This window comes from Poecilia reticulata, linkage group LG9 (genome assembly GCF_000633615.1).
Source record: "Poecilia reticulata strain Guanapo linkage group LG9, Guppy_female_1.0+MT, whole genome shotgun sequence".
NCBI lineage: Eukaryota > Metazoa > Chordata > Actinopteri > Cyprinodontiformes > Poeciliidae > Poecilia > Poecilia reticulata.
The window spans coordinates 31,560,537-31,585,298 of record NC_024339.1 but is presented as its reverse complement, the minus strand read 5'-3'; the positions used below and the strand labels follow the sequence as shown (position 1 = coordinate 31,585,298).

Sequence of the window (24,762 nt, the reverse complement as noted above, 5' to 3'; positions counted from 1 at the left end):
GGTGTGAAAATGATCATCATGGCGGTCAGTGATGATCAGGAAGTCCAGACTCAGAGCTTCCTGTGAACGACAGAGACGCTCAAAGCGTTTTGTGCTGAATAATGAGCAGCATTAGAGGCCATTAGCGGCCATAACCAAGCGGCCAATGAATTAGGTTTTACGGCACTCTGGGGCGCATTTAAACAGCGCGACGAACCGGGGCAGAACCAGGAAGTCGGGTTTGCTTTGGAAATATTTCTGCATTGGAAGGAGCCATCCAGGGAAAAATAAAAAGCAGAATTGTTGCAGCAGAAGGAGACAGAAAGCATTAATAACAACGAGCTTCACCTTGAAATGTTTCCCTCCTGGAAGAAACATCAGATTTCCTCACCGGTCTTCAACATCACTTATTTATGATTTCATTCTTCAAACAAATGAAGCTTTTTCAACTTAAAAACAAACCAGACAGCTCATTTTCCCCCAAAGAGTAAACAGATATTAAACCAATATATCAAAAATGTTACAATTTATTTAGAAAACTTGTTGTTTTTTTATTAACCTATTTGCAACAATAAACTTCCCAGTACTTTTGGGAATTGCATCTTCAGATAAAGAGTCAGAATGATAAAAGTTTTGTCAGATTGGACACAGAAAAAGTTCTTGCCTCCCCCCAGGCTTTGACTAGACCATGACAACACGTAAAAGCTCTTTAAACCACAAAAACTCTTTTTGGACCTTTTAGAACGATGACAGAGGATTATGGCAACACGAGGAAAGTAAAAAACAAACAAAACTGTGAGAATGAAGTCAAAGCATTCTGGAAATATTTATTCTCAAAATATGATTTTATTGAACTTTATTCTCGTAATATTACGACTATGCTTATTTAAACTTTCTCATACGACTTTATTCTCATGACTTTTCTCACACGACTCAATTTTATTACTTCCTCTACGACATAATTACGACTTTTTTGTACCGTCATACAAATTTATTCTTGTAATATGACTTATTGTACGATTTTCATAATTTTATTCATTTATTCTTGAAATATAATTATTCTCATGAGCCTTTTTTTCGTGATATTAAGACGTTTTTGTAATTCTATGACAATTCTCAGAAAAATTTATTCTCGTAATCTTGAAATATTACTTTATTGTCATTATTCTGACTTTCTCGTACGACTATTCTCATTTGATATTTTTCCTCCTTCATTTACCATGGCTAAAATTTATAAAGAGCCAGCTAATATTAAGTATAGATTTAATAAAAACAGATTTAATGAGTTTTAATCAATTGTGAATTTCCACAACAGAACGACAATAAAAGAACCAGCAACATATTTTTACATAAATTTATCTTCTCATTAAATTTATTTTGTCATATTAAAACTGTTTTTAATATTTTTCACAAAAATTAACATCCAATTGAAGAAAGTTTATTCATCCTCCTTTTTATAAGAGCCAAACATAAAACAAAAATTGTTTAAAATTGTTTATACAATAACAAAAGTACATGAAAAAATGAAAACAGTTCAATTCCTTCTTTAAATTATAAAATAATCAACTGCCTAAAATGCACATTTAGTGAATGTTTTTTTATTTGCAGCAAAAGATGCATCTAAAAAATATCTTAAAGTTAATCTGATTAATTGTTTCAGTGATATTTTATTAACACGTGTTAACAAATGTAAACACAAAGGTAGAACAGTAATGAAAAAGCATCTTTATTGCATATTTGACACTGGAGTCTACTTAATAAAAACGGGAGGAAATTTGAACTTTGACCTTTGATTTGTTATTTACAGAATGCTGGAAGCGTCGGCGCTACCAGGAGCTGAAATCTCCAAAACTCGTCTTTCCTTTGGACTTTTTGGCCGTTTGTCCGCTGGTGGACGGGCCGCCCTCGTCTCCGGCAGCCGGACGTTTTCTGGAAAATAACGGAAAAAAAGAAGAAATACTTTAGATGTTTAAAAACTTTTTAACCAGCAAATCGTCTGAAATTAAAGCAGCGAGTTGGTCCAACTATCAGCAGGAGAGATGTCACACTGGGTGTGTTTACATCTGTTTATATCGAATCAATGTTTAGATTTTATGTTTATTTTAATAAACATTTAACAGTTCAGAATTAAACAACAAAGTAGTAAGTAACTAAGTAACTGAGTAAGTGAAAGAAAGAAGGAAAGAAAAACAGACAAAAAATAAGAAATAAACAAAAGAAAGTAACCAAAAGAACGGAAGACAGAAAGAAAGGACAAAAACAAATGAAAAAAGAAAAAAAGAAAAAAAACAAAAAGGGGACAGAAATAAAGAATAGAAAGAAAAAGATTTAGAAAAAAGTATGGAAGGAATATAGAAAACAAGAAAGAACAAAGGAGAGGGAAAAGAAAGTAAAAGAAGGAAAGAAAAAAGAGGGATAGAAATAAAGAAAACAAGGAAAGAAAGGGGCAGAAAAAAGTAAAAGGGAAACAAACAGTGAAAGATGGAGAGAAAAGAGGTAAAGAAAGAAAATAAGGGATAGATGAAAAGAAAGAAAACAAGTAAATAAAAAGAAAATACAGAAAAAGTATGTGTGTGTATTATATATATATATGTGTGTGTGTGTGTGTGTGTGTGTGTGCTCACGCCGCGGCCGGGTTGATGTATTTCCCCACGCCTTCCTTAAAGGTTTTTGGCGCCTGATCCTCCTTGGCCTTCTTCAGCGCCATGTTGGTCTGCTGCTTCTCCTCTTCCTGTTTCTGCAGCTCCTTTTCTCTCTCCGCCGCAATCTGAGCGGAAAATTCAGTTCCTTTATTTGTAATCAGTGTGATTTTATTTACTCCAAGAAAAGAGTCGAACCTGAGCGTCGGCCTCTTCGTACGGATCCACGAACACGGTGGTGCTGATCAGCTTGATCTCCGACTGCAAACGGAAACAACAGAAACCGTCTGATATCTGGAAATTAAATATACATCTTTCTCTGGACGAGCAGGTCAGCCACAGGTCACACAGCGGAGAAATACCAGAAAAAACCCCAAAACAAGCAGATTTTAGGAAAAAAGTTAAAAATTTGAGGAAAAACAAAACTTTGAGAAAAAGGTTTTACAACAGTAAGTCGAAATAATACAGAAAAAAAAAGTTGTAATAATGCAAAAATAAACTTGTAATGTTACAAGGTCTGTTTATAGAGGAAAAAAAATCGTTATATGATCATAAAGTTGTAATGTTACGGGAACAAAGCCGTACAATATTGTGAGATAATAGTCGTGTCAATTTGAGGAAAAAATCGTAATATGAAAATAAACTCATAATAATACAGGGAAAAAACAAAATACATATAATACAATAAAACTCGTACAAGAATAAAGTATGACGAAAAGTCTGGCCCCAATATGTTGATTTTATCATGTTAAGATAAATGTAACAAAATTAACCACATTTTTCTGTTTTCCCATGTAAAAGTCCAGAACCGGAACCTTTGCAATGCGTTTCTGGTACGCCCATAAATCTGACGCACAGGCAACTTCCTCAAACAGCAGCAATGGAGGACAAAACCGCTTCTCTCGTCTCACAGGGGGTTTATTTCTGATTTAAACGATCTGATTGGACGATAAAAAAGACTGTTGTTGTGTTCAGGTTGTGCTAAAAGCAGTTAGCATATCAACGAAGCTACTCAAGCCTGAAATCTCAATGCTAAACACGTGGCTAATGCTAATGTTAGCAATGGCAGCCCATATTTCTAAAGGAAAAACCTGAATTCGAAAGAATATAGTAGCACCTTTAAACAATTTGAGCTAATTTTATATATTTAGCAGCCAAATGGGTTTTAGGATTGAAAATGTTGCTTATTTTATTTATACATCAGTGGTTTTTGATTAAAATGTGGGTAATTCACTAAAGACTTTGCAGTTAATCGATTCCCCTCACTAAAATAATTTATAAAATAATAAATTTGCACCTTCGGTTTGTCTGTTTTGGTATCACACTCCACATTCTCCATGGCTGTGAGCGTCTCAAACCCACCAACAACCCTGGAAACAAAAACAAAATGAATCTGTTAAATCCGTTTTCTCTCTACAGGAAAGTAACAACAACCGTTAATGTTCTGCAGCATTTCCCAGTTTAACCAGTAGAATCAGAGGCTGAATCCCAGTGAGGTTATCAGCCGACTCTGAAGACGACACAAGGTGAGGCAATTTACGTTCTACTTCCTGCTCACACAGGAAGTGACTTTTCAGCTAGAAGGTTCAGCTAGAGGACACAATTTATACCAAGAATCTGTTTTTTCATATCTATACAGCTTTGGTTACAAGCTTTAGGCCTGCTTTTTTATTTTTATAATTTCATGTACGACCATATTCTTTTTCTTAATTTTTCCTATATTCAAAAAAATTTTTTGCAGTAGTTTCTCTTTTTTCTCTATATTCTATATATAGAGAATATAGAATATATATTTGTTTTTTTCTGTATTTTTCTTTTTTTGTCTATATTTTGAACTATTTTTTCTTTATTTTTCCTTTTTTCTGTAGTTACATGAGACCAAAGCATCAGGTAGAAACAGAAAAACGATAAATCATGCAAGTAGAAATTACTGAACTTGTTTTCATTCATGATGCAGCTAATTTATGGTTTACTGCGAAAGGTCTCGACACCATTTCTGGTTTTGTCTTACACGTATGTTGTTGCGACAGGCCTAAACATAACCATTGAACAAGAATTTTCTCTACTGAAATTGTTAAAGAAATCCATAGTAGAACAAAGAAAAATATTCTGGTTTAGCGAATCGACTCAAGCTTTAATCTCCCACTTTGACACGAAACTGCAGATCGTTTCAAAAACACTTTGAGACGTTGATGGAAATAAATTAAATTAGAGATAATCTGCTTATGGAAAGAAAACCGAGCAGAAATTTGAGCCAGAAACAAAAAGAGCGACTCAGCTAAAACCTGGGAAACGGACATAAAAATAAGAGTTTAGAGTCATAAGACAGAAACGCACCTTCCAAACACCGTGTGCTTCCCGTCGAGGTACGCGCACGACCGAAACGTGATGAAGCTGAGGAAGAAAATAAACGTAAAAACAGAATTAAAACAAGACAATTATTTGTTTCAGATGATCATTGATAATCTTAATTATATTGGATATGTTGGGTCAAATGCAACAAGTTTCTATATTATTTTAAAGTGAAAACATCCAATTTCTGATCTAGCAAATAAGAAATATTTTAATATAAGAAAACTCAATCATAATTTCTGAATGAACAGCTCAGAAAACTGTTTAAAACTTTGACAAAACTTTAAACATGAAAAAGTTGTTTCTTGTCCAGCGACTCAATCTTCTCTAAATGAGGTTTAACAAATTCAGACGTAGAAAAATTAAAGCTTATTAATCATTCATTCCCACTTTTTCTCAAATCAAATCAAATTTCAATTTATTTTTTTTATTGTTTTCTTTTTTTTAAACTATAATAAAATAAGAAATTATAAAAGCAGCTTTTTTCCAATCATCCTTCTGAGAGATGGGAGAGAAAAACTGAACATTTTTGCTTAATTACGAGATTAAAGTCATAATATCAGGAAACTAAAGACACTTTTTACAGGAAGAAAGTTTTCAAATTATGTAAAAAACTATTTTCATTTTTCATTCTTAATATTTTGTGCAGGAGTTATAAAATTACTTCATTCTACTAATATTTTATTTTGGCAGTATTACGTTATTCTCGCCGACAACTTTTTAAAATATTGAGTTTCTCTCAACATTTATTCTCACATTAAGAGTTATTCTTGTACAACTTTATTCATGTATTATTTAAACTTTAATCTGAAAATATCATGACTTTATTAAGTTATGTCCGAAATAAACTCAGCCGTTTCAAAGTTGATAATAATTGGATGTTTATGTGCTAAAAGATGAAATATTTCCTTCAGTGGAAACGAGGCATTTAGTTCTTAGACACGATTTCTTACAACTGGGATTTGTTGGTGTTTGGGCCGGAGTTGGCCATGCTCAGAACTCCCCGGCCCGTGTGGGACAAGTTGGGCCGAAACTCGTCTTTGAAGGGTTTCCCCCAGAACGACTCGCCACCTGAAGGACAAAAACATGACCTGAGATTTGGAAACAAACCAGTTTTATTTGGTTCTTACAGCAGAGCTGATAAAACGCCCCCTGTGGGTCAGGAACAAAGTTGAGCTAAACGGTTCAATAACGGAATAATGACGTTTGCCTGAAAGCAGAAACATCTGTGTGATTTTCACACCCAGTAGATTCGGTTCGGTTTGGGGACAAATTTGCAACATCTGTTGCATTTTCAGCTGCTGTGGTTTGATTTCACACAGCATTGTCAAAACCTGTTCCCCTCCTCACCTGCGGGGGCGCTGCAACAAGAACAATTGACAAAAACAACATGGAAACCTCTGAAGAACGCACTGAATGCCACTTCCTTTTTCACAAAATATAAACAAAATGGTGTCAGATTTTAGCGGCTGTAGGATTTCTCTCTTGTCTTTGGTAAAACACAATGAGAAATTTCTGCCGCTAGCGCTAGCTAGCGTTTGTTTTGGTTGTAGTTACCCAGAATGCCCTGTGCTGTGGTCTGTTTCCTGGTTTTGGAGCGGGCTCTGGTCCGCTTGAAGTTCACATTATCCATTTGAACAGCAGCAGAGTTCACTTCAAGATGCACGTTTTCAGGTGAACCCTGGGTCGCACTTTTTAACAGAAAATTTTCCAACTTTTGAAACTCAAAAATGTTCCAAGTTTATTTGAGAAAAAATTAAATTAATGTCAAAATTCCTTTTTTTTTTTTTTTTTTTTTTTTGCAAAATGTTCACCTTTCAGACAGAAATTTCCAAGTATTTCTGCAACATTTCTGAGATTTTTCTACCACATTTTGACTTTTCAAGCTCAGAAATGTTTGTTTTCTCCTAGAAACATTTTTATATTAATCTAAAAATTTCAGGTTTTTTTCACAAATGTTTGACTTTTCAAACTGAGAAATTTAACTTTTTTCTAGAAAATTTCAGAGATTAATCTCAAAACCTGAGCTTTTCCTAGCAACTTTTTGACTTTTCGAACTGAAATATCCAAGACTTTTCTAGAAAATTTCTGAAACTAATCCGATTACTTTTAGCAGAAATTTACTACAATGAATCTAATAAATATGCTGTTTAGATACAAAACTGCTTAGATGTACAAAAAATTTGGAATGAAGTGGAAGAAAATGTGTTGAAACTTTGAAAATTGGAACATGAATCTTCAGATATAAAAGTCTGCAAAGACAGATTTGTAATCCCAATCCCAACAGTTATAATTTTAGTGACTCAGGTGCTAAAGTTCAAGCCGTTTAAATTTTCTGTCCTGCAGAAACAATATCCTGGTAATAATTTGCCCCATTTGTTACACCTGCAGAGAAGTAAGAGGTGATCTTCTGTTTTTAGACAATAAAAACGTCGCTTGCTGTTGCCTACAGACTCGTGTTGAGCCTCCAGCTGTAAATCTTTATCCAGGCTGACTCCGTTATTACGGGTCGCCGTGATGGGTGTGCAGGAACAGGCGCTGCAGGAGATCTGGCTCCCGACCGGGGAAGGGATCCGTTTCCCTGAGGTGTCGTCCCTCCAGATGGAGCACAAGCAATCAGCCGACACGTGAATATACAGCCACGATATCCATACGCGCTCTGTTTATGTCTGCAGCAGCACAAACACATAAACAAGTGCTGGGAGACTTCAGCAGTCATCAGGCTGGTGACCTTCCTGCATAATTAATCAACAAGCTGACATTTTAACAGACTGTGACAGCGCCGTAAACGAAGGAGAGGGAATAAAATATAAACGGTTAAACAGTCAAACAGAATCTTCCTTTACTCTCTCCAAATGACTCTGATCATCCCACAAATCCAGACGTGACACCCCGAGGGTGGACGAGCTTTATTTATAAAACTACGATGTCGTTTTAGAGCCATTTTAGAGGATAAAACTAACATTTTCTAGAAAAAGAAAGGTTTGAAAAGTCAAAAATCTGCAAAAAGAAACCACGCAAACTTTGAGATTAATTTCAGAAATTTGCTAGAAAGAACAAAATTCCGAGTGTAAATAGTCCATTTAGCTGGAATGAAAACTCAGAAATTTTGAGATTAATTTCAGAAAAGTTCTAGAAAAAAATCATTGAAATTTCTAAGATGTAAAAGTCAAAAATTTGCAAGGAAAAAAAACACTTAATTTTGAGATAAAGCTCTGAAGTTTTCTGAAAAAAAAAAAAAAAACTTGGAAATTTCTGAGTTTGAAGCCAGAGATTTGCAAAACATATATATGTTGAGATTAATTTCAGAAATTGTCTAGAAAAAAAATCTTTGATAGATCAAATATTCAGAAATTTTGAGATTTAAAAAATTTTCTAGAAAAAAGTGGAAATTTCTGAATTTCAAAAGTTTAAAATTTTCGACTTCTCTCTCAAAGACTGCCTTGTTTTTTTCGAGAATATTTCTGTTTTTTTTAGCATATTTTATACAAAGCCATACCTATCCCAACTTATTCAACAAAGCTTAATGCATCTCTAATATGTTAAAAAAAAGATAAACAGTTTTTAAACAAAGAAGTTGAAAGGTTGAAAATTTGCAAGAAAAAACTCAAAGTTTCAGTTTAACCTCAGAATTTTAATAAATAGGTTGAATTTTGGGGAAAAATATCAAACATTTTTCACAGGAGTCCACCAGGCCTGGTGTATGTGAGTGGAGAGAAACCAGCAGCCCAAAATGAAAAGCCCAACACCTGAAATAAATCACTCAACAGCTCTGGGTGGGACAGAAACTCAAAGGTCAGCCGCTTGCCAAACAGAAGTCCAACAATACCACAACTATTCCGCCATCAACGGGCGTCAAATGACTTCTGGAGATCTCTACAAAGTTCACAGAAGACATCTTTAGTTTAAGAAAACAAGAGAATAAGTGAGGTCTATGCTAACATCCATAAAGGAACAGTATGTCCGTGCCAAAGTCCACAGCAGGGCCTGTCATTGGTCCGTTAACGAGCCGGGAAAAGCCGTGTTGTTGGGCTGTGAGCACATATTGTTCAGCGCAGGCGACGAGGAGAGTTTTACCCACAGGCCAGAAATTCTGCACCTTCATAAATCTGCCACAGAGCTCACAGTGTCGGAGCGGCATGTGGTCCAGCAGTCGATTACACTCGGCGGCGTTTTGAGCGGCTGCTTTAAGAGCAGGAAAATTACGCCACACGCCCAATGACGGGTCGCTCCCCCTGCGCTGCGGTCACATCATCTGTTACTTCTTTAATGCACTCCCACGTCCGTTCACAGAGCTTATTTTTAGAAAACACTTGGCTTGACACGGCCGCGTTGACGCAAAGCTCTCCCCCCCCAAAAAAAGAAACGGTTAATTATTGAGCAGACAAGTTACGTAACTTTGAATTTTAGTTTGGGAGAAGAGAGATCATCTTACCTGTGCCTGTACCGGTGGGGTCCCCTCCCTGAATCTGGAAACACAGAGACATCATCAGAATGGAAATTATCAAGTTTACTTTATCATACGATTAATTGATTAATTGCTTATTGCGACAGGCTTAACTCTATTAGCGTTGCAAGCTAATCAAACAGCTGCTAGCATTAATCTGCAATTATAAATCTTCCTTTAAACCTGCTTTGGCTTCTATAATCTTCCTTTCCAGGGTTTCAGAAACCAACAAACTCTTTTTTCCCCCCTTCTGACCTGCAGTCATGTTCCATGTAATCATTAATAGCAGAGCGGCGCGTTTCCACTGAAAAGGCCTCCATTGTTCTTTGTCTACCTTCCTATGAGAGCTTCTAGCGCTCTGTGGTTTTTTCCCCTAGACTTTTTGTTTGACAGAACCAGGAGTTATTGGCCACATGTGCTGCAATGGTTTCAATAATATTTACTGTTGTGTGTTTATTTCTACGCTACAGATGAGGCAGCACGGAGCTGTTTGCAATTCTGGCACTAGAAATGAGCCTTAATGAGGTTTTAACAGGACGATGTCGTGACTAAAACTGTCGTGGAAATTACAAAAAAACCTCAAAACAACATGACGAAACTGCTTTCGTTCAAAACAGAGTAAAAATACAACCGCAGGATGAGCATCAGATACCGGCTGGGGTTCGACAACATGACTGAAAAACATGTAAATGCATTTCGTATCAGCCGATACTGACAATTATTGATCAGTTTTTTGTTTTGAATTTCTGAAATACAGCAAAACTGGTGGCGAGACCTTCCCCGTTTCATCCACAGTTTTATCTGCTTCTTGCTTTTAGGCATTCATCAGGCAAAGTGGAGAAACCGTAAACTGCTGCTGCGCCAGTTACTCAACAGATTGTTGCTAGGTAACCACAGATGGGAGGGGGGGGCAGAACATGCTTGTTGCTAGGTAACCAAAGGGTGAGTGAGTTAGTTGAATCAAATTCAAAAATACTTTTTTGATCCCAAAGGGAAATTAAATTAAATTACCAACAGCCTTGCTTAGAGGTTGAGAAGCTAAAGTCTTTATTCTGCCTACATCTCCCAGAATGCTGTGCAGTTCTAGATCGGAGTTCAGTAAATATTCTATACATTGAATATTTTATCAGCTGCATCATCTGTTGATATTGATCACGTGTCTATCGGGATATTTATTGTCCAGCTCTAATACCGGCTCATGTTTTTATATCGTTGCATCCTTAGCCTTTTATTTTTTTTTGACTGAAGGCCAAACTTTGTAATTAAAGGTATTAAGAATGAACTTCAAAGGTTTCTGCAACCAGCTGTTGAGAACAGCGCCATCTACCTTTTAAAATAAGGATCTCAGATGAACTAAAGAGACGATTTCCGAGGCTGCTGTGTCACGGTACAGCCACTGTTCAACACATTTACCAGCTCAGGTCAGTGAAAAGGTATTTTCTCTGTTATAGATTTGGTCAACTTCTGCTTTTTTCACACTTAAATTTTGAATTAAAATGGTCAAATACCCCAAAAGAAACAGCTTGGTACACATAAAAATTCCCATCTACTGTTGTTTCAGTAGAAACAATCAGTCTTGAGTTTACTACAACATGATCTGAACTCATGAATAAACAATCGGCGGTGCGACTGAAAACCGCACAAAGAAAAAGACAAGGGTCCTCTAAAGACCAGATGTCCACTTGAGAGACATTTGAATTATGGGAGCGGCAGCTTTGAGCAGCTGATCAGAGAAAATCTCATTCTGGGTTTCTGTTGAGAAGCTTCAGATGAAGAATGAGCAAAACAAAAAGCGATGCTAATCAACAAAACACAAAAATATATCAAAACCAAACGCTGAATGCGGGTGAAAACCTCTCTGTTTCAGGTCAAAGGTTACCTACTGGAGACTGGGGGTAAAGCCAAGCATTACAAACATAGAACATGTTTAAAGGGGCAGCATCACGTATTTTACCTTTACCTTCAGCTATAGAAATGTATAGAAATGCTGTATATATCAAATACGAGTTAAAAAAAAAACATTTGACAACTTGAAATTGGGCCTCTGTTTCTTTAAGAAACTCCTGCTCTTCCTGAAGCTCCGCCTTCAGGAAGTCATCATATCATGGCTCTTCTTCTATTGACCCTTTGACAACATTTTTACCAGCGTTGCAATGAGAAGTAGCTCCTATAACGACCTCGGCAGATGGTCAGATCCACCAGGCGTTTGCTAATTGCTGCTGGCTAGTCTGAAGGAGTCTGCTCTGTGAGGGGAATCTCATTAACTAGGAAACTAGAAGTTAATGAGGAGCTGCGTCATGAAGGCGGGGCTAGGTCCAACAAGGCGTTTTTCACAGCTGAGTGGTTGCCATGGAGACAAACAGCTTTCTCAAACATGCATGAAAGAATCAAGGCAGGTATGTTTTATGATGATTTCGAATGCTGAAATGCCAAAGTTTATAAAGAGTGGTCAAGACAATATGTAATAATAAAGAAAGAAAAAGTGTCCTGAAACTGTGATAACCCAAAAAATATATAATTTGTAGCTAAAACACCAGGAAACATTTTCCTGATATTGTGCAGTCCCAAGCAGAAATCATTAAACATGTTTTAAATTAAAAAATAATCCTGATGGATTGTGTGAAATACCGCTTTATGACGCGGTAAAAGAGAAACCAGGTTCTTCTTACCATGAAGTTGCGGATGGACCTGTGGAAGATCGTCCCATCATAGTAGCTTTTTTTACACAGACGGATGAAATTCTCCCCAGCTTTGGGCACCTGGAAGAAAAAATGTCCATAAGTGAAATTTACAGGATTTATCAACCTGAACTGACCGTTAAAAGCAGCTGTTTCATAATGTTTGTTATTTTAAGAACTCTAAATGAAATCTGCCATTTAAAAAGAACAAAGAGGGTAAAACAAAAACATTTTATCACATTTTTTTATATATATACCGACAGACTCATTGCTCTTAAGTTGAGATCTGAATACTTGGAAGGCTAATATTGATAAACCATAAACTGTAGCTATTTATTTTTGACAAACGTAGGTCTCGGTTCGGTTGAAGTGAACTCTGGTGAGGTTCGAAAGCAAATGTGAACACTAAGTGGACCGGAGACCGCTGCTCCAAAAGCAGGAAGTGGACTACAGTGCAGAGCATTCTGGGTAAATAAAACCAAAACAAGCATTTGAGTTTACTGATAGTAAGAAATGGCGAAATGGCTCGTGGTGGTTAACCAGACAAAAGAGAAATCTTTCAACCACAACAATCTTTCCATTTCATGAAGAAGGAAGTTGCACTCATGTCTTCTTTGTGTCGCTTCCTTCAGCAGTTCTTGGTGCAGCGCCACCACAGGTAAGGAGGGGAACAGGTTTTTCAATTAGTTTGGATGGTTTGACAGAGCAGCGTGAAAGAGAACCGCAGCAGCTGAAAATGTAACAAATGTTGTGATTTTGGTTCCCAATCAAACTGAATCTACAGGACTATCAGGCGTGAAAACATCCTAAAACTTCTGCCAAGTGCCGTATTTTGATTAAATAAAAACAGGTGACCCAAAGCCAGGAGGACGACATGTACAGTTTAGGATGAAGATGAGTTTATGCGGCGCCTGAGGCAGCTTCACATGTCTGCGTGAAAAGCTGAGCTCTGCTGGTGTACAAAACACAAAGAGATGTCTGGAGCACTGAGGCAGGGCTAGAAAGGCCTCCAGGCTCTCGCTTAAATCATGACAGACGCAGACAGAAACGATGCAGCGTTTGTTCTCCGAACACGAGGCGCGGCTTCCACTCTGACGCCGAGCGAGTCTACGGTTATTAATACCAACAACCTTGAGGAAGACTCCTCTGCTTCGCTGTCTGTGTGAGGAACTAGCAGTGTTGCCTTTTAGAAGCGACTGATGGTGGTTTCCGAGAACCGTCAGATGCTCTGGTCCCATCCGACCCATTTTTACTCTCTGAATGAGTGGAAAGGTTTCCCAAGTATTTTTTCATCTACATCAAAATAAATCCCTCTGTGACGTTTGCTAGTGACAGGTCTGTCAGGATAACCAAGTTTGCTCCCAGAAGTTATCGCGATAAACAATAATCCATCCATCCATTTTCTTACACCCTTGTCCCTCAGTGGGGTCGGGAGGGTTGCTGGTTCCTCTCCAGCTAGCGTACCGGGCGAGAGGCGGGGTCACCTGGACAGGTCGCCAGTCTGTCGCAGGGCAACACAGAGACACACAACCATGCACACACACACTCACACCTAGGGGCAATTTAGACAGACCAATTAACCTGACAGACATGTTTTTGGACTGTGGGAGGAAACCGGAGTACCTGGAGAAAACCCACCATGCACAGGGAGAACATGGAGACTCCATGTAGAAAGACCGGGGCCGGGAATCGAACCCAGAACCTTCTTGCTGCAAGGCAACAGCTCTACCAACTGCGCCACTGTACAGCCCGATAAACAATAATATAACCACAAATCTTAAGTTTATAGAAAGACAATGTGCGACATCCAGGTCAGATTTAGACGGTGAAAAAGAGAACAAAAGAAATTGCATGCAAATAGTGAACTAATTACTATCTGCAGAACAAAATGGCTGCACTTACAGTGGGCTGTAATTACAGCAATGGGCATGAAAAAGACAGACGGCATTTTGTATTTGACACAAAATACACATCTGTATTTTGCACAGTCTATATGCAAGTCTTTATTTTGTGTTGTGACATATAATAAATAAAAAATAAAATGCGTCTTCACCTTATCACAGTGCAACTCCAGGTTCAGGTCTCCCTTGTTTGTGTGCAGACGGACGTAGCCTTTTTTCTTCACGTACTGGTAACGCACCATGTCGTCTGCAATTGCATCTGCAGAAACAACACAGTAGGAATATTTAAACTAAACCTGAAGTCATTTATAACCAAAGTGAGAGCAAACACACGACAGCAGCTACAGCCGATTTCCGCGGATTTTATTTCCGCTCTACTCTGCACTGGCAAATTAAAATGTCATCAACTTTGCTTTCCCTCAGTTTTTTCTCATTAGCTGAGTGAAAGCAGTTAATAAGAAAAAAACTAAAGAAACTAAATATTTTCTTTGCAACAGAAAGTTTTTCAGGTCCATAGCAGAGTCTCTACTGGATGAAGCCAGGAGCTCCATAAAATTGTGCAAATTGGAATCACAACAATAAATCTGCTACAAGGAAACAGAGCAAGTTTGAACATAACAAAAAAAAAAACATGTTTTTTGAAAAGCTTTTTGCGTTGGGATGAGGTTTTTTTTTTTGGACATATAAAAAAATAGTTTATTTCAAAAAACTGCAATGGAAACACTTTTGTCGCATCACACAATCAACAACCGGTTGTTACTACTGGAGGAAACTACGAGGAAGAAGACGACAGGAAGTAGTTGGAGGATGATGGAGTTTAATGATTTATCATGTAAGCAAACTTATTGAAGAATTATTTTAATTGTGTTTTTTAATTTAATAAAAACACAACAATTAATAAAATAGTGTTTTTGTTTTTACATTAGTGGAATATTGACAAAGTTTTTGCGCTCATTTGTAATGGAAACGCAGCTGCAGTCAGCTGCCATGCTCCATTTTCTTTCTTTAGTCGACGTCTCAGATTCACTTTATTTTGGTAAATTAACGACATTGCAAAAAGAAAAATACTACTTTACAAATTATTTACTAATAAAGGAACAGGCTGATGCACATTTATGCTTAAATATGAATGTGTACACACAAAACAAAAAATTATACAACTGGAAATTATTGAGCTCATTTTAATTTATCATGTGATTAACTGATTTATTGCTGTTCCTTTTCCTCTGCTTTTAGTTTAGCTGTTTCTCTAATTGTGTTACTATCAACTTTTTTTAAAATATCCCATTAGAAAAGATTGATATAAGTGGTAAAATTCAAAACAACTTCCTCAATTTCACAAAAAAAATGTATAATTCATGCACTCGCTTGAGGCGTTTTTGGCTTTTCCGAAACATTTCCTGAAAAGTTTCTGACCTTCTCCATCCACTCCTGTTGGAAACAGAGGCGAGTTTCAGTTTTTCTCAGAGACGCTGTGTGTTTCCGACAGCCTGAACTGTCATTTGAAACCCTGATTTCGATTGATGACCCCTCTGCGCCCGTCTGGAGCGCTCGCCTGTCTATTTATCAGAGTGAGATCGAGCGCTGCGGCATCATTTCGAAGCGACAGGCTCTGCCGCTGTGATTGGTGCCGCTGCCTTCCTCCCTCCTTTCAGATTTCTGCTGCCGATTCAGATTTTTCAAAACGTGGCATGACATTTTTAACCAAGCAGATATGATTCAGAACTGAAAAAGCTCCTGCGTTGCCGGGACGTTTCTATGACGACCGTCACGCAGCAAAGGTAACGGTGAATCACAGGTGTGGTCAGTTTCAGTCAGAAGATAAAAGAATAAAAGGCTCAGAAAGAGAGAGAGGGAGGAGAAATTACGTTTAAATCATGGATGGACGTTTTCATGTTGATGTTTTAGGAAACCTTTAAATTCCTTTATGTAGATTAAAGATTGAGGAATTAAATCTGCTAATCTCAATCCGACTCTAATCTCCACAGTCTCATTCAAATAAAACTTTATTCATAGAGTTATTTTGTTTCTGCATTTCCCTAGAAGTCAAACCTTCCTCTCTTCCGTCTCTGTGGTTCTTGGTGAACTGGGTCAGCGGATCCAGAAACCCGGACCGCTGCGTGTTGCGTAACGGCGCGTCTCTCCCGTGCCGCCGCTGAGAAACGCTAAACGAGCTGCAGAGGCGACAACACGACCGAGCCGCTGCGTTTGGATGAAGGAACCGAAACAAGAGGAGGCTCGTTTTCACCGCTTGCCTGCTTCGTGCGTCGTTGCCGGAGTCATGGCGGTGGAGGTGAAGGAGGCGGAGACCCGGCCTGTGGAGTAATGGGCCTGGAGGACGACAAGATGGAGGGAAACATTTAAAATCACCTGGTCACTTTTAAATTGTGGTTTAAAATGTTGATATTAGAAATGCAAAGATATATCTGGCTTAACGTATCGGCCGATTTTAGTCGGATACAGAGTCGGCAGAGAGAGAGAAGCTACATGTAGAATAAAATATGGTTTTAGCTGTAAACGAAAAGAGTTTTGTAAGTAACTAGAAATTTAATTTTGGGGTAAAAATCCTCAACTTCTGATTTTTTCCCCTCCAGTCTAAATGTCACACAGCTGCATTGACTTTCTGAGTATCACACCTGAGCTTGTGGCAAATAATTCAGCGTAGTTAGAACTCATCCCTGTTGAAATACACAATATAAACAAATTTTATCATAAAATAAAAGCTGTTGGCTTCCAATGACATTCCTGAAACTTCCCAGAGAAACTGGGAAAAGAGTTTATGAAAATCTCAATTAGCCCCTTTTTTTTTTTTTTGAAGGATAATTTTGTTTACAGAGACTTTATAATTCAATGTATCTGTTGTTTCTTTTATTAATTTTGAACATATTTAAGATGTCGTCCAGTTGCAGATCTTTGAGAATGTGTTCTTCCATCACTATGCCGTTACCATTATAATACCTGAAAATGGTCTCAAAATAACAACATTATCGTTTATTCTAATAACTTCTGGGTTAATTTATCGTCCAGTAACATTTGTTATTGTGACAGGCCTCGTTACAGCCTGTGACCTTCCTGTTACGACCCCGACTACTTTCTGCTCTCCACAGAAACAAACATCCATTTATAAATTGTTCATTTAAACTCATATTTATGTTTTATTCATTTATTTGAGTTTCTGTCTTGCCTTTTTAACAAAATCATCTACTGTTTGCATATTTCAGTGAACTGCAGCTCCATCATTTCTGAGCTGCTTGCAGTGTTTATGTCATGTCGCCTTCCGCCACTTGGTGGCGCACCAGCGCACAGTAACGTCATTGTGAAACACAAGCAATGACGTCACCTCATGTCAACTTTATTAGGCCTTAAACCTACTTTGACTCTGAAGTGCATCAGTGCTGAGGACAAACTCACAACAAACATTTCAAGAGTAAAATGGCCTCAAATCAAATATTTAATTATGATTAAAGGAAGAAAACCTGTTACAATTTTTCTGTAGTTGTGTCATGAAAAAAGCCAAAAACAATAAATTTACCCCCTCTGGAGGGATGAATGGTTTATATACATTTCTGCCCAACTTTCAGTCATGTTCATCCATGTTTTTATTTAAATAACTTCCAAGCCCGACTTTACATTTTATCCACTTGTGACGTATAAAACCTGAGATCAGGTTAAGATGCTGAATTAATTTGAATTAAATCTGTATTCAAGATAATTTAAGAAGAAAATCTAAGATAATTTAAGAAAATATCATTTAAGATAACGTATGTTTAAGTTAGATAATTTAAGAAAACAATTTAAGATGAGATCACTGAACATCATCTTAGAAAATATTTAAAAATAAGATAATTTAAGAAGAAAATCTAAGATAATTTAAGAAAATATTATTTAAGATGAGATCACTGAAGATCATCTTAGAAAATATTTTAAAATTTAAGAAAACATAAGAAAAAATTAAGATGAAAAAATGGTTATTTAAAAAAACTTAGGATTATTTAAGAAAATTGTATTTTTAGGAAAGATGATATTTATTGCACCCACAATTGGAAAATTATTGAACTGGACTTTTATAAAGATCAAATTTGTTGTGAAATAAACTTAATTTAAATATTTCTGTACATCAACATTTTCAGGTTAAAAAAGAACCTCTTCAGGTTTTCTAAAAAAAATAAATAAATCCATCTTTCCATTAGAAAACTTGCAAATGTCAGTTTAAAACTAACAAAATACAATCAAAACATATTAGAAAATTAATGTAAGTAATAATGACTCAGGTCGGCAGGATCTAAACTTTGCTCTGCAGCTTGACGGGTTGCTTTCTGCAGTGCAGCAAACCTCCTTCAGATGCAGCCTGCCAGGTGAATAAACAGGTTTAATGCCAGGCTCCGCCGTTCGTGCAAGACGTAAGCCAAACTCTAAACCTCACCTAAGCTCAGATTTATTTAATCTTTAAATTAGTGAGCCCAGCTACTGAGATTATATCAGATCTGCTGAATAAACAATTATGTAAGAGTGAAGAAGTTGCTTAAATCAACAGGATGGCTCACTAGAGATAAAAGCTCAAAAGGTATAATTGCATCTGAAAAGCCAAAGCAATATTCTGCTCCAATTCTTCTGAAGGCTGAGACTTCACCTTGCTTTTCATAAATCTGACCTATATTCGCTGTTTTCTCAGAGACCATCAACTTGTCACCCCCAAATATAAACCACCGCAGACAGCGAGCGCACAAAGACGCTCCGGCTTGAAGAAAACGTTTGATGAAGAGGCAGCAGCAGAGAAACGAGGGCCAACTGTTTCTGATTATTCTCAGCTGTATGCGATTACAAAAGTGGTCTTATTTCAGGTTAATCTAGGACAAGGGTGTCAAACTCCAGTCCTGAAGGGCCGCTGTCCTGCAGTTTTTAGATGTGCCACAGGTACAAAACACCTGAATCAAATGGCTTAATTACCTCCTCAGTTCTCCAGAGCCTTGCTAATGACCTAATTATTCTATTCAGGTGTGGTGCAGCAGAGGCACTTCTAAAAGTTGCAGGACACCGGCCCTCCAGGACTGGAGTTTGACACCCCTGATCTAGGATATGATCACTAAAATCACAAATGTACAAAGGAACCAAGTGATAAAGTATGAAGAACACTATCCGTTTTACAAAACACAACCGCACACCTTCACTTAACTTTACATATTTTCCAGTGACTAAACAGTCATTTGTCTCTTTGCACCTTTTAAATTCACTGCATAACAAACCGTTTGTCTCCCTCTTGTGTACAAAGTAAACATTACATGTCCTGAAAAGACAACTCCTAAAATATGACAGAAATCTGTGAGACTACTGAACATAAATAACATAGAAAAGGTCATGTTTGTCCAGAAAGTCTCTGCAGCAGAGTTCACTCCTGAGCGGGATATTTTTTAACGACTCCTGGGAGAGTTTTGGTTCCTTCAGTTTACCTCAGAGTCCAGCCTTTGTGTTTACTCACAGCGTTTATTTTGTCTGTCTTCTTGGCTTCGGGCTCCTTCATGGTGGAGGCCAGCAGCTGATCCCCTTTGTACTCTTTGTAGAGCTCCGCCAAGGTCTCTCTGGTTTCCAGGTTGGTGCTCTTCAGGTGGTACGCTGGATCCTGTTTGGCCTTTTCCTCATCTAAACAGGAGCAGGGACAGAATCCAGGAAACGGCTCAGAAATGCAGCACTTTTCACACAGATTTATAGGTGAGAGTCACGTTTTCTGAGACAGTTTAATTCCCCCAACTGCACACAGAGATGAGCGCAACTAATCCTGTTGGAAAAGCAATTAACCAATTAATCACATTGATATGATTTATTGCTTTAATCTTTTCTTTCTACCAAAAACTGGATGATTAAACTCTTCAGTTTGGTGGTTTGGTCTCAACAAGCCTTTTTTTTTTTTGAAGGATAGTTTTGTTTACAGAAACTTCATAATTCATTTTATTTATCGTTTCCGTTGTTTTTATTTATTTTGGATATTTAAAATGTCTTTCAGTTCTTTGAGAACGTGTTCTCACATTGTTATTACTGTTATACTACTTTAAAATGGTCTTAAAACTAAAATATTATTGTTTATTGCAATAACTTCTGGGATAATTTATCGTTCAGCAGAAGTTGTTTTTTATGACAGGCCAATTTATGGCAGTAGCAGTCAGTCTTGCAGTGAATCAGAAGAGGCCTCTGACTGAAGTCTGTTGCTGTAGGACATGCTAACATGCTAACAGCTCAAATTCAGAGCAGCAGAGAAAATATTCCACAGTAAAATATCTGTGACGTCACCATCACAGGTGCTAATCCACCTCATTTGCTTTTGCTGCACCTTATTACACATCTGCCTGGTTGTATGGTTAGAAAGCCGTGCAGAGGCGTTGAAGTAGGGGAGTAGCAGTGGGTAAAATTTTCATCTACTCCAACGACCTCTGATGAGAAACGATTTGTCAGTCACCAACCTGGATCGAGCACCTTAAGGTTGTTCTTCACGTGGAAAAAGCTGGACACGTTGAACTTATCCAGGTTGGTGGGGTCCTTCAAAGACGAAACAAAAACATCAGAATCGTCACCAGTTTTCCAGAATAAAAACTTAAATAAACTAAAGAAATGAGTCCGCCACCAACCTGCAGCATTATGATGTCCTTTCTAGTAAAGGGTTCATCAGTCAGCAGGTCTTTATAACTTTTGGTCTTGATGTTCAGTTGCTCAACAGCCTGAAGGGAAACAGAATTAATTAAAATTAAAGCGAAATATCCATTTTATGTTCTGTTGGTGATTGGTTTGATTATTAGTAAAATGTCTTGAATTTTATTAGTTTTATTGTCACTAAAGAAAAAAAGAAACATCCAGTACACAAAACCTTGCGACATACGGTAGTATTTTGTAATTAGATTGATTTCTGATCCTGTTTGGTTTAAAATTGAAACCAAAATCAACATCGTGTCTTTATCATGTCATCAGTTTGTGTCTGAAAACTATTTTCAGTGAGGATGCAGAGCAAAAGTCACGAACCTCGTAGGAAAACACATTTCCAGTGACCTTGTTGGCAACAATGTGGGAGTTATTTGTGAAGACGTTGTACAGAACGGGGCAGTGATACTTTCCTGCAACAACAGCAAAAACATTAAATAAACAGTTGGTTGAAGGAAGACTTACTCTACATACGATCATTTATCATCGGGATCAGCAGCAGCAACGCAGCAGTGAACATTTTATCAACACTCAATTGTCTGGATGCGTCAGGATGCATGGGACGGTCAAATAATTAGAGCCAAACAAAAAACAACAACTCTAAAGCATGTTTATTTTACAAAAACAAAGTCAAATATGCAAAACACTATTTTGCATTTGCACATTAAAAGAAAGGACAGGAAAGTCCTTTTAAACATTTTTCAAAAACATTCAGTGTTTTGTGTTTACGGCAGCATTTTATGTTTGTAACAGCTGGTCAACAATCTCTAAACATGAAATACTAACTTAACTGAATCATTTCTCATTCGCACCTCACTTTGGGTTCATAAATTTATTTAGGAAGGAAAAAGTGGAAGCCAGAGAAATAAAAATGGATTTCATAAATCCCTCCTGCCTCTCTTCCAACTTCTCTCTCTGTGACATCGTAAGCTAAAATCACATGAAGGAAATGCTCACATTTGTTATTAATTTAAGAGAAAAATAATAATTTACCGTCGTTGTTCTTGGCGAAGTTGAGCTTAATAAGAGACTTTGCTTCCAGTTTCTGCAAAACAACAACAGCAACTAAAAAAAGGCTTAGGGCTTCAAAAATGAGCTCTGGAAATTTAAATATACACATAGAACAGAACATGTGGAAAATACAGAATGCTCCATAAAAACTCAGTTCCTAAATGTTTACATGTCTAATGTTATTTCTAAAGGTCTCTCTCTAAAGAAAGTTGGTTTACTTATGAAAACACTCAGTGTCTTAATGAGTAAATGTTCATCTAAACAGTCACTTTGTGCTTCACTCCCGTGTTTTCATCTTTTATACATAAAAGCAAACATGAAACCCAAATGTTAAAATATTGACCCAATTCTTAAATATCTTCCTAAAAGTCCCAGTTAACACAACCAGTATTTGAAAAATACATTTTCTTACTTCTCCAGAGATCGGATTAGTTGCGTACTTCTTAATCCACGGAATGATGCTCCTAAAAAAGAGAAGAGAAGAAAGCAGAGAAAGAAAGTAAATGCAAAAATACACATTTGTTATAACAGTCTGCTGTTTTATTACAAATCAATCAATCAATCAATCAATCAATCCTCTTTATTTAGACACAATTATGGTCCATAAACAGACAAAACAAGAACAATAAAAAAGAAGAAGAAAAAAATATATATATAATGAAATAATCAATAACTGACATAAACTAATCCACCAGTGATTCCACCAACTGGAGAAGAACCTCACTGAGCTTTGAACAGGTCAAAGTCTGAATGATGCTGTTTGCAGAGTCTGTTAATCTACACATACATCTGGTCATAATGTTTCGAAGCACAGCAGCGCAGGTGGGTACCCTGGCATTCACAAACATCTGACTGGCTCTACTCCATCACGGCACTGTAAGCAGCATCCTCATGCCATCATTATAAGCGACCTGAGATTTATAGGCAAGTGCAAAAACCGTTTTAATTCATCTATCAAAATATTCATCACAGTCGTGTAAAAGCTAAACCAACACAGCTGTTTTCTAAAGGAGAATCAGTTCATCCACTCGCAAAAGTCTTGAAATAATAGATTTTACTGTTAATTTTGCCCTGACATTTTTAGAAAAGTTAGACCTTTAATTAATTTGAGCATATTATTCATTGGGGAAAAATACCACATTAAAATCTAATTCTTCAATAATTCTCCTGGGTTTTTAGGTTTATTTTAATGTCTACTTTCTAATCAACTCCCGTTTTCCTGCAGAAGAAATAAAACACGACACAGGCAGTCATTTCTTTTAGCAACTGAGAACTAAACTGGAAAATTCAAAATCTATCAATATAATATTAGGTTACTGTATTGAAATGATAATGTACGGTATGTTAGATTCTTGCATCTTTTTAAAGGGGTGATAATTAATTATCCAGTTCAAATTCAGTACAAGTTACTCACAGCAGGTCAAACACGACTCCCTCCTCAGTGCAGACGGGATACTCAAACGGCTGCAGGGACAAGCTGAAACAAAGCCAAAAAAGGTAGAATATAGAGTTATTTCAATAAAAACTAAATGGAGAACTACAAATTCATCCTTTTATTGTTTTCTGTCAACAAATGTCTCACAAAACATAGAAAAACAAATGTTAGAGGATGTTCCAGGTAGTTGCATAGCCTCTTGGTAAAGAAAGGAATGTTATAATTTATGCAACAGCTCAAGATTTTGGATCTTTAAGACTAATAAAAAATAATAATCAAAGTATTGGATTAGTAAAAAGACCGACAGGCAGAACAAGTGAAACAAAGAACAGAATAAAAACAGTTTTTTTCCTCCAGCAGGATAAGCGATTTCTTCTTACCTGCAGTGGTCAAACGGAAGCCGTTTAAAGTCTGATCGGGGGATTTCTGAAAAATAGAGCCAAAACTGAAAATCCAACCATCGTATCGGTTCAGTCATGTTATATCAAAGCTGTGCTAAAGTCCAGGTTTTGTAGTTGTTGTTTAATTTAAAAATTTATCACAAACAAAAACTCTGTTCCTTTGAGAAATATTTCAAGTTCCAACAATATATTTACATCATCAACCTGATGTTCTTTCCAGTTACTATGCAGTGACTTATGTTAATTTCTAACTCCTTGTCTGCTTTTTACTTTAACATGAGGAAAGAGATGTTCAAGTAGTGCTATTCTTATTTAAGTACAATATTTAGGTGCTCTTCCCACCTCTGCTCTAGATATAGATGAATTACATTATTTCTTACACATTCTCCCATTTCCGGAAGTCTCATAATAAACTTACATCCATCTCCATATGTTATAAAACAAAGACGTATGAAACCACTAATAAATCGACAACTTAAAGGCCTTTCATAAAACACGATCAAGACAAACAAGACAGTCTCAGCTGTTATCTAAAATAAAGGATTATCGAAGTTGAAAGTCACCTGCTCGTTTCCCTCCATAAAAATTGGTGTATTCTGTACATGTGATGTACCTGTAATAATGTTAAAATACACAAACGTTAATAAAAAAATAAAGAAGAAACACTTACAAAGCTTTTAATTTAAAGAAACACCACAAACCAGCTAACGTGTGCTAGCATGCTAGCTTGTTAGCGGTGGAGGTAAAACGTATTTTTATGACGTCGTAAAGGTTTTAATCTTACATTTTGTCTTTTTGGTGCTGTCGCTTCCCCATCTTTACTGTGTGGAAAAGTCTGAACTATTAAATACAATAAAAAATATAAAACTTTAACGGTATATCATACAAGCTCTTTGCCTTCTCTGTACTTCTTGTTTGGTGTCGTTCTTCTTCTTCTTCTTTTTTGATTTTTGAGTCATCTTTATTAGCGCCATCTTCCGGATCAGTCATTCATCACAAGTCTCTTAAAAGGATCTTTATTCTACAAAAACTGATTTCAACTTTAACTGAAATAATGTGATATTAAAACTCGGTTAACCAGCACTCCACGATCAATATTCTCCTCTGATTCTCACATCTCCTGCATACCATAAACAAATATAGTAACTACGGAGAGCCATGTCAGCCAAAATTAAATAAATACATCTGAAAATAAATACATGACTAAATTGGGGAATATTAATAATAATAATGAA

At 36.8% G+C, this 24,762-nt stretch overlaps 1 protein-coding gene and 1 long non-coding RNA gene across 2 annotated transcripts; one reads left to right on the top strand and one right to left on the bottom strand.

The window, feature by feature from the left end:
* Positions 1-1,681: 1,681 nt before the first annotated feature.
* On the bottom strand, positions 1,682-24,574 carry ppil2 (peptidylprolyl isomerase (cyclophilin)-like 2). The gene is made up of 20 exons (XM_008419351.2): positions 24,312-24,574; positions 24,091-24,140; positions 23,507-23,552; positions 23,106-23,168; positions 22,104-22,155; positions 21,674-21,725; positions 21,002-21,093; positions 20,614-20,703; positions 20,449-20,524; positions 19,473-19,633; positions 16,252-16,327; positions 14,149-14,255; positions 12,087-12,176; positions 9,406-9,439; positions 5,924-6,041; positions 4,956-5,012; positions 3,916-3,988; positions 2,817-2,879; positions 2,604-2,746; positions 1,682-1,908 (listed from the first exon to the last, which is right to left on the bottom strand). The coding sequence occupies exons 1-20, from the start codon at positions 24,341-24,343 to the stop codon at positions 1,806-1,808; spliced, it is 1,578 nt and encodes a 525-aa protein (XP_008417573.1). The 5' UTR covers positions 24,344-24,574; the 3' UTR covers positions 1,682-1,805.
* LOC103470719 (uncharacterized) lies at positions 9,454-13,529 on the top strand. Its single transcript, XR_534518.2, has 3 exons — positions 9,454-10,304; positions 10,686-10,838; positions 12,448-13,529. It is a non-coding gene; the product is annotated as an uncharacterized LOC103470719 (long non-coding RNA).
* Positions 24,575-24,762: the final 188 nt, after the last annotated feature.